This window comes from Melopsittacus undulatus, chromosome 7 (assembly GCF_012275295.1).
Source record: "Melopsittacus undulatus isolate bMelUnd1 chromosome 7, bMelUnd1.mat.Z, whole genome shotgun sequence".
NCBI lineage: Eukaryota > Metazoa > Chordata > Aves > Psittaciformes > Psittaculidae > Melopsittacus > Melopsittacus undulatus.
The window spans coordinates 7,330,844-7,341,535 of NC_047533.1; the positions used below are offsets into that span (position 1 = coordinate 7,330,844).

The window sequence follows — 10,692 nt, forward strand, 5'->3', positions numbered from 1 at the left end:
CATGTGTGCATGGCTGTAACAGAAGGCAAAGTCTCAGAGGTAGGGGTGGCATCCAAGGATATTAATGAGTGAGAGGAATTGGATATGGATAGAGGAAATCTTCATATAAGTCTGAGATGGACTGGGTGGAAAAGCTATGTGGAAGAAAGTGATTGTAAAGTACCTTTTAGGAATTAAAGGATATCCTTCTCAAGACGTGTCATCTAGGGATATCCACACACAGGCTGGGATTTTTTTTTCTCTTAGTTTAGCTGTATATTTAACTTTTGAACTTATTTTCCCTTAAATTTGGGATGGGATTGTTGTTGTTTAACATCAGATGTCTTCAAGTTAGATATCTAAGCTTAAACTGGTCACCCTACTTTGTTTTCATGGTTAGCAGAAAGAAACATTTATTAGAGGGACAGTGAATTGCATCCTAAGACTGGCATCTAAAATGTCAGGTAATCACTCTCTGGGGTTGCCTGTTTTCATTATTGGCATCCTAGGGTGGCTAAAATGAAATTACATGACTACTGTTAAGAAGATTTGAAAATACTCCATCACTCAAGGATTCTTGCTCCCCTTCTCTCCCACTCCCACATCCACTGTCATGGTACTAAATCTTCCATTTGCCTATATAATTTACCTGTGTAAATATAGTAAAGAACTCCAATTTTAAAATAGATTTCGAGTGGATTAGCTTCATTTCCTAAAGGAACAACCTGTAAGTTTCTCAGACTTATGAACACTGTATAAGAAAACCTGGAATTATGAATCTTTATAAGGTTCAGCTGCTTGTTTGCTCTCATCCTTGGTCTCACTCTCATCCTTGCAACACTAATTTCAGCTCCTGCTTCTCTGCTGCTACAGGAATACAGTTGCCAGGAGAAGTTAAGATCAAACTGTTTCCTCCCTAATCTATCTTGTATTTTGTTATGGAGAATGTTAATTACAGAATGACAAACTTATTCACTGAAACTGGGTATCAGATAACTGATGCTGAATGTCAGATCATGAGCTAGAGCTAAGCCTTATAATAGGTTGGTAGGTTAAACAAGAAATCAATACTAGACAGGCGTTGGTGATATTTGAAAAACATCTTCATAGTATAGGCGTCATAAGAAAGAATGTTAGATTCCTAGGTTTTTCTAACTCACTAGTAAAGCTTCCTTTCCTTTTACATGTAAGTTCACCACGGGATGTTACTGTCATCTTTATGTGCTTTCTTACATGTAGCGCCGTGAATAATTTTTATTCACTGTTTCCCCAGATTTGCTTCTGAGCATCGATTTTGGGCACCGAGTGAAGTAGAGGAAGAGGTGGAAAATAAAGAGATCAGTGAAATGTTGAAAACTAGATACATCACATTTGCTGGCAAGTTTGAACCAGTGAAACATAAATGTCGAGCACGGATGCCTGATGGAAGGCTGTGTGAAAGACAAGATCGGATTAAGGTGGGCACTAAGTTACATAACTTCCAGGATATGTGTTATTGTATGGAGAAGATCTCATTAAAACATGTCCATGAATGTTGATTTCATATTGCAAATATAGCTTGAGGCAGTAGAAGAAAATTGTATCTGGAAAAATTTCCCTGCCCATGGCAGGGGGTTGGAACTAGATGATCTTAAGGTCCTTTCCAACCCAAACCATTCTATGATTCTAAATTTGCTATTTATATGTGTTTCATATGGAAAGAATCCTTTTGGTAAGGAAGCTGTGAACATTTAAGGAACTTTCAAATATTTTTAGCATTTTTATTTATACTTTATTTTTATTGTGATATATGAGTACATATACCTGTCAGTAAAGCAGAGACAGTTGCTGAAAAGTTCTCATTTAGAGGCACATTTGATATTAACTGTATTTAGAAATTGGGTGTTTGAGGTGCAAATTAGGTTTTATGAAAGCTAAATCCTATGCGAGCTTAAATTATGAGTCCTGTGAGCAGAAATACTTTGCTTAAATACTTGGTTGTAATATTCCTGTTCTTCCTCTATTATCTGAGACCGAAGGATCTGAATGTGCTAAAATACTTTAAGTGGGATTGTTACATTATGGGGATATAGCATAAGCAACAACACACAATGCAGCATTTGTGCCCTTGTGACTTGACAGGATGTGCTACCTGGCCTCTTGAAATCGGATATCCATATCACAAAGAGCTTATTTCTTTGAGATCATTAATAGCTGGTGAGAGACTATGCATTAGTGACTCTAGTGATAGGACAAGGGGTAATGGGTTGAAACTTAAACAGCAGAGGTTTAGACTGGATATAAGGAAGAAATTCTTTACTGTGAGGGTGGTGAGGTACTGGAATGGGTTGCCCAGAGAGGTTGTGAATGCTCCATCCCAGGTAGTGTTCAAGGCCAGGTTGGATGAAGCCTTGGGTGATATGGTTTAGTGTGAGGTGTCCCTGCCCGTGGCAGGGGGGTTGGAACTGGATGATCTTAAGGTCCTTTCCAACCCTAACTATTCTATGATTCTATGATTCTATATTAAAAACATAGTGTGTGCGGGATCTTCATGCTTTCTAAGGGGGAATGACAATCAAGTAGATGGTGTTGTTGCTTGATTCCAGTGTCTGACTTTAAGCTATGTTGTATAACATGTAAATATATCCTTTCCATTCAGGAGTTGATTTTTTTTTCTCCCTTTCTTTCTCAAGTGCCCTTTCCATGGAAAGATAATTCCTCGGGATGAATCTGGGATTCCCATAAATGCTGAGGACAGAGCCAGAGAAGAAAAGATGCGGTTTGAGAAGCAAGCAGCTCACCCAGGTTTGTGTCTGCATAGCATCTTAAAAAAAACCCTGAACCAAAAAATTCTAAGCCAGAGGTAGGAAATAAGCTTTAAATGGAAGCTTCATATCCTTATCATCTATATGTTTGTGTATATATTATATACAGTATTCACAATATCTACAATTTATTCATAGTTATACAATTATTGTATAGATTGTAACTACATAGTATCTGTGTTTTTCATATATTGTATCTATATATTGTATCTGTGAATAGATACAGTGTAGATACACATTGGACAGCAGTCTCCCTCTGTACAGGGCATTTGTTGAACAACAAACCTGACAGGCTGTATGAAGAGCTGACACTTTTGTGGGTGAAGGCAGAAGCTGAGATCTATAGGACTTTATCATATTTCTGTTTTGCTCCTCACCATATTCTCTCATTTAAATTCCTGTTGATTCTAATTTGCAGATTATTTGCAGTGTTTCTTACTTATGTGATAAATATGGATGCATGTGTACACTGAATAAGGTTAACATTGCATTTGTTCTTTATTTCCAGTAGTTATAATGTTCCTAACGCTTCTCAGAGGAGTTATAGCCTTTATCTTAAGGAACATGTTTATTAAGGACAATTAAACCTATTTTGTGGGAAATGCTTGGCATGTTCCCATGCTTCTGAAAAGAGCTTGTCTTATCTTGCTGGTCCCATCATATTCTCTTTTTCCTATATCTACTCGCTTACTACTTGTGTTTTAGACGAATTCTTAGCCTTGCTATGTATGCATCTGTGTAGCACCACTAGAAAATACTCTGAACTAGGGAAGCCCTCACCTTGGGCTTTATTGGCATTATAACTAGTGTGGATGTTCTAATAGGCATGACATTTGTGATAGGCTTGGGGAAGAGAGCAAACAGACTTCCGCTATTTAATTGCTTGCATATTACTGTACAATACTCTGGATTTTGTTTTCAAATAATGGGGATGGACAACAAAACTCATAGCATTCTTCTTGCATCCTATCTGCTGCTTTCAGGTGAGGAGGAAAAGCTCATCCTTCCCCAAGATTATTTGGGTATTTTTAGCCAGGATAAAGCTCTGGACTGCTAGATAAGGATACAGGCAATGAAAAAGACAGCAAGCAATTAATACGCAGGCAGGAAGACTTCCAAGGAGAATAAGAGACTTTTTTGCAATAGTACAACTAAACCTCATTAGTGATAGACAGAAGGTAGGTTTTCATAGAGCACCAGGGGGATTACAACCAGCGAACTACTGAAAGTTGATGGACTGCAAAGGAAGATGGGAGAGAGGGATCTATCCAGCAAAGACGTAGTGTATAATTGGAGGGGACAGATTTGTTTTCAAAGCTTTTATTGAATCTGTCTTCCTCCAGAAGACCTTAGTCTTCCCCATTTTTTTTTCTAGGTCAGTGTTCTGCATTCTAATTAAACTTATCTATAGGCTTTATCATTTTGATAACTTGTAGTAAGCTCCCTTTAAAGAGTTAGTTCTCACTTAAGCTCTCAGTATTTCATCACTTTCACAGTCATATATGTTATTAATGAGGCTTACTAAAACTTCCTTGAAACCCCTTCAGAGCATAATGAACAGTTGTTGGTCTGTTATCCAAAAAGGTCTATGTCAGATTGATGTGCTTTTAAATACACAACTCATCCACCCAGTTTCATTTAATACTGATCTGGCTGTCTTTGAGTGACTGTGCTTGGCAGTTGCCAGGACCCCCCAAATGCAGGGGGTACTGAACACTTTCTAGTATTTGTATGTATCAAAGTGCTATGTTTACAGGCAGTTTCCATCCTTGCCCATGTGGAGTGAAGTGCTCTAAACTGGCATCCAGGCAACAGCATGAGCATAGCTGGATTGTGAAACCAGGGCAGTGGTTTGGGTGTTGTGCAAAAAGGAGAGTTCCCAACTTAGTTATCATCATAGAATCACAGACTGGTTTGGGTTGGAAGGGACCTTAAAGCTTATCTAGTTCCAACCCCCTGCCATGGGCAGGGACACCTTCCACTAGAGCAGGTTGCTCCAAGACCCATCAAACCTGACCTTGAACACTGCCAGGGATGGGGCACAACTTCTCTGAGCAACCTGTGCCAGTGCCTCACAACCCTTGCAATAAAGAACTTCTTTAAATCTAATCTAAATGTCCCCTTTGCCAGTTTAAAGCCATCCTCCCTTGTCCTATCCCTACATGCCCTTGTAAAATGCCCCATCCCAGCTTTCTTGTATCCCACTTTAGGTACTGGAAGATGCTCTAAGGTCTCCCCCAAGTCTTCTCCAGGCTGAACCAGCCCAGCTGTCTCAGCCTGTCTCCAGAGCACAGGTGCTCCAGCCCTCTGAGCATCTTTGTGGTCTTCTCTGGACTCACTCCAAAAGGTCCATGTCCCTCTCTCATGAGAGCAGAGTCAGGGGGAAGAATCACCTTCCTCTACAGGCTGGTCATGCTGCTGGTGATGTAGCCCAGGATGTGGCTGGCTTCCTGGGCAGCGAGTGCCTACTGCTGGCTCATGTTGAGCTTCTCACTAACCAGCACCCTGAAGTCCTTCTCAGGACTGCTCTGAATCCAGACAAACCTAAATTATGTTTATGACAAACTCAAATTAGCAAATTAAGCTAGTAGGTGTTCTTGAGGGACTAGTTTCAAACTAGAAACTAATACTCTTGGCATAAAAATCACTTGCACTGAAAAATATTGATTTATTTTTTTCTGTGAAATTGCCATTGCTTGAGGCTAGACATAATATTTATTTTTATTACAGTGTCAGCTTGGTGTTAGAGGCTTCTCACCTCCGGGCCCACATGGATGTGTATGTTGGTCCCAAACCAATGCTGACATCGCTGCGTTGCATTATTGAGTGCTGTTGTTAAGCTGAGATGTCATACAAAGGTCCAGCCCTTCTGTCTGGGGAGATACTGGACAAGCTATAGTGCTTAGTTTATTGGACAAAACCTGGCAGGTTTATAAACCCATATATAGATATATGTGTAGATGGATATATATATATATATATATATATATATATATACACACACACACATACCAGATGTCACTAAATATTTTTATCCACTTTTGCTATTTTCTTTGTTTCTCACTAGTTTTATATTTATTTTATGGTATTTTCTTCAACCTTTGAAAATGGCCTTTTGTTTCTTTGGGCTTGTGGTTTGGAGTGGGGGGTGTTGGTTGGTTTGCATTGGGGTGTGTTTGGTTTGGATTTTATTTACAAAGGACTTGAAGCAAGTCTGGACAGTGCTGCTATGGGAAATAATACAAGTGGGAATCCACTCTGTACTGTAAGTGCTTTGGTCATTGACAACATCATTTGCCAATGGCAACAGTTTGAAGAATTCTGAAACAACATTAAAAGATGAGGTGAGGTTAAATTACACCAAAATCCTTCCTACAGGTTTTCCTATTGGATAGTAGGTTTGTTTTCATCCTTGAGTAATTGAAGTGGAAAATAATTCTGTAAAATAATACAGTTTGTGCGATAATACCCATGTTTTGATAACATTGCCATAGATATTAAAGAGCATTTTTTAACTTAGTATAAGATTTTAAACTCTAACTAATGTCCACAAAATGGTGTTTTGGGCTCTTCAGTCCTGAAACAATGAATCAGGTGGGATTACACTGACCTGCTAATCTGCAGCGTTCATCCTTTTCCAATAGTTCGCACACAGGAGCAAATTAAGTGCCTATTTTTTGTGTCAGCCCTGAAGAGTATCTGGTTTTTCAGCCCTTAGTGACTTGTTAACAAACAGGTATCAGGACAGGCTGGTGAAGGCAGGCCGCTGGCCAGTCAGATGTGAAATAGCATCTCTTTACTAACTATGGTATTGATTCCCGCCTACCCTTGCAAACTGTGTAATTTTCTTTTCCCTGCTGTTAAACTCAGTAACAATGTATGAAGAGCTTTAGGGGCCCATCAATGCTCAAAAAGGCTGCTCTTCCTTGGCATTCTATTGATTTTTCTCAAAGGCTTTTAAATTGCTCCTTCATTTTACTCAAATGCTCATTTCATCTCTACTGGATGCTGGCGTTTTTTCGTTGTGTTTAAACAATTGCTCCATTCAGGGGGTTCCTAAACTGTGACGCCTTCTTATTACTGGGAGATAAACTGTTTAGACAGTTTTCCTTAATCTTGGATTAATCGTTCCTGTATCTGAATTGTGCTGTTCTGTATTCCTTCAAAAAAAGAAGTCTGTGAGGTCTTATGATCCATCAATTATATGTGTTCTATTTTCTCCCTCTATACTCCTGCTCACTTCCTTGCACAGCTTCATTTTCCTCTTGCTTTTGGTGTGTTGGATTTTAATCGGTCCTTGCTTTCACGTATCATAGCAGGTTAGATCTAACCTTTCCTTGGAAAATTGCTCTGGTATTCCTAAACATTGTGTTCTTAAGTGAGGACATAGCCTCTGACCTTCCTGAAATGTTGTTAGCAATACTTATCACACTCAGTGACTTATACACAGTCACTTGGTGTGTAAGTGAAATTGTAGAGTTGTTTAAGACCATTTATTTTTCTATACCTACATAGATGTTAAATAAGGGTAGTAGACATTAATGTTAGAATGTCTGCAGGCAAAAAAGGCTGACAGACATATGAGAACCTATATAACAAATGAATGTCAGTTACTGGTTGTTAAATTACAGAATTCTGACAGTTATCCTGAGTTTGGACCATGTTATTCTTTGAAGTGGTGCTTGCTACATTTTTCCCCAACCCATGTGCTTAAAGGCTTTATAATGCAATGCTGTTTTCCTAACTTTCCCCTTGAAGATATCCATCCTCTGGCCACATTTTTACTTTCTACTGTGTTACCTTGTTCTGATATTCAAGACTCTGCTGCAGCTGAAAGACCACCCTTAAAGAGTTTACAGTTTTTCCTGTGGTGGCATCTCTGATCAGAATCCATTTCCAGGGTACGATTGGATTCTGAAGCAGTAAAGTTTTGATAAAACCATAAAACAGATTTTCAATGAGATAAATTTAACTCTTATTATTGTGAAGAGAATAAACTTGATTTAGACATTTTTTTCAGATGCAAAATTTGGCTCATGGCTACAGGATCATGTTGTCTCACTCACAAGCACTATTTAGGTGTCAGATACCAGCTCATGTTTAGATGCAAATATGATTGATGCAGAAGAGTTTCAATGTCATCACCCTACTCTGCTCAAAAGTTGACGTACTCTATTTTGCTTAGGTTTATTTTTAAGCTTACTCAGCATTTATTTCTGGAGATAAGGTGCTCAGCTACACTGTTGGTCTTTTGTTCCATTTCTAAATAATAATCACTGTGTTTGTGTCACCTTTCCTATATGGAATAGTTTCCTTGGAATTTTGCTGCTGTGGTACTGCAAAAACTTAAGTCTTCCTACAGAACAGTTTTATCTATAGCAGCTATTAATAGATACTAATCCCAGACTCACAGAGCTTCTTCCATCAAGATCTGTTGTTTTGGCTGAGTTATCCACCCTTCCTTTGTGTATGCAGCTTACAGCACAGTGACTCTGCCCTCGCCTAGCAGCAACAGAACCTGTACCTTAGAAGAGTACATTCTGCCTGGATTTGGATTTTCAAAGTGCATGCTTTTTCTTTTAAACAGAGTGGCGAGATCCAGAATTCATGAGAGAAATTGAAGCAGCCACAGGAGTGGATCTTGGTTCCTCTAAAATTAATGGAAAAGAAGGGAAAAAGAAAGGGAAGAAGAAGAAATACCCAAATCTGACAGACCTGAAGCAGCAGGCTAACACTTCTCGTTCCCGGCTTGAGAAGAAAGTCTTCAATAAGTAAGATGCTTAGTTCTCTAAAGCCTAATAAGTTGCTGTTTCCTTATGTTTCACTGGTACTTTCTGTTTCTACATTAACATGCAGTTACTAAGCAACTTTCTTCACTAACTGCAGAGCAGGAATGCCTCCTGTATCTCAGGAGGGTCAAGAGCAGCCAGTACTTATGACCAAGCTTACTTATTTGACAATGTTCAGTTAACTTACAAAATTCGCCTGTGAATGATATATTTTTTTTTCATCCTTCTCATTTTTTTTACCTTTAATTGCTGTGCTAGCCTCTCTGGATGGTCATTTATTAATCGGATGCTACTTTACGTGTGCAAGTAGTACTGGATCTGGAAAGAAGATGATGTGTTCAAAGTGACACAATTTTACAGCATCAGAAACACTGTAGTAGTGTTGATGGAATGAAAATGAAGTCTTTTTCTTTTGAAAGCCTAAGATTAAGCTGTCCTGAGCAGAACTTCAGTTAATAAAAGGATCTATCAAAACCCCTTGGGTTTTGGCCTGTTGACAGTTGCGCTAAAGCCTCTGGTTTATGCTCAGAGACCTTCCCAAACTTTTGACTGCTGCTGGGGCTTCCTGTGTATTTTCTGTCACTTCTGGGCATACTGAATTGTTACCTGGGCCTTCCCACCACACAGTGATCTCTTCCTCTGTATTGTTCAGGGTCACACTGTCATTACATTTTTCTCTTCCTATACCAAGAATGCATTCAACTGGTTAAGAATCATAGTATGGTTAGGGTTGGAAAGGACCTTAAGGTCATCTAGTTCCAACCCCCCTGCCATGAATATTTGGATCCTTGTATTATGGTCCTTGTTCACTTAACCCCTGCTGTCTTCTGCAAATATCAAGGCCTGGAACCTACTGCAGGTTTCTTCTCAGTGTAGGAGTCTGGAGATGATTATTCCCTGTACCGGAGACAATGTGGACACACTATTCTTCCCACCATAGTGATGTTTCAGTATGTATCTCTCTTTTCCCAGAATATGTGAAAACAGTATCTCTTGGTCTGCATTTAGACTGAGAAGAGCCTGTTTGGATGGCATTAGCATTAAGACACATAGAACAAAGGCATGTCCTTGTCTTACATAGACATATGTTAATTTTAAAGCAGACACTCTAGTTCAGAGAGAAGTGGGAGCCTACTAACCCACCAAGCTGAATGCTTTTTAGAATGTATACTATCTACACATGTCCACTCTGTAGTGCTATTTCTGATGTCTAGTCTTGGGTAGATGTGGCTGCAACATAAATTTACCTGAGCATGCTCTGGTCTTGATCAGATGGAAAGCAGATGCAGGTACTGGAAGAATTTCACATGTAAAATTCAAGTAGTCAAAGGAAAGTGAAAAGTTTAAAGTTCTCAAATCAAAAAAGCAAAATTATTATTATAAGATCGTTAATGGTAGGTTATTCCCTAAACTTACTGGATTAGTTGAACAGCATCCAAGGCACAATATTTGTTTAAACTCTATTTTCCCTTTTCTGCTGTAATGTTGATAATAACCAAACCAAATCCACATTGCTTTTAGTCACAGAACTAACACGTTTTCTGTGGAGTTCTCATCTCACCTGATTTTAGTTAAAAGTCAGGGACACACAGTTATAATGCTCAGAATTTCATATCAGCTTTCACAAAACAAATTTTAAAAGCTGGTTTTGGTTTACTATAGGTTGTGCTAATGATTTTGAGTGTGTATTAGTGCCAGGCATAGGGAATCAAACCTGTCATGTTTTAATAGGTTTCATGCTTTGCAGCACTAAACAAGATGATAACCTTGGCTCCTTCTAACAACCCCAAATTACTTGAAATGTATAGGTGATAAACCCAGGCTCTAGTCTGCCAATAAAGTTAAGTGAAATTGCACACAGATCATCAAAGTGGGATCTCATTTCATTTACAGTGTCGCACAATCCTGTGGTGCTAATGTAAAACCTACATGACATGAAAGTGTCAAGGCCACTCTGCACTGCTAAAGGCTCACTTTTCTCCTACCAATTAGGCAATATTTGAAGTGCAAACCCATGACCACATTTTCCTTACTCTGGTAACTTTATTGGCAGGATTTTGTTAGAAGTATACCTCTCCCAAGGCGTTTTTTCAGAATACTGGTTTTCATTACAGTTGCTG

The 10,692-nt window shown here is 38.9% G+C and overlaps 1 protein-coding gene across 1 annotated transcript in view; it reads left to right on the forward strand.

Moving 5' to 3' along the window:
• The window catches only part of UVSSA (UV stimulated scaffold protein A), a 55,784-nt gene that overhangs the window by 40,860 nt on the left and 4,232 nt on the right, over positions 1–10,692 (forward strand). Inside the window, exons 10-12 of the mRNA XM_031048466.2 lie at positions 1,253–1,436; positions 2,652–2,763; positions 8,371–8,554. Coding sequence (XP_030904326.2) covers positions 1,253–1,436; positions 2,652–2,763; positions 8,371–8,554 — 480 coding nt within the window. The remainder of the gene's footprint in view (positions 1–1,252; positions 1,437–2,651; positions 2,764–8,370; positions 8,555–10,692) is intronic.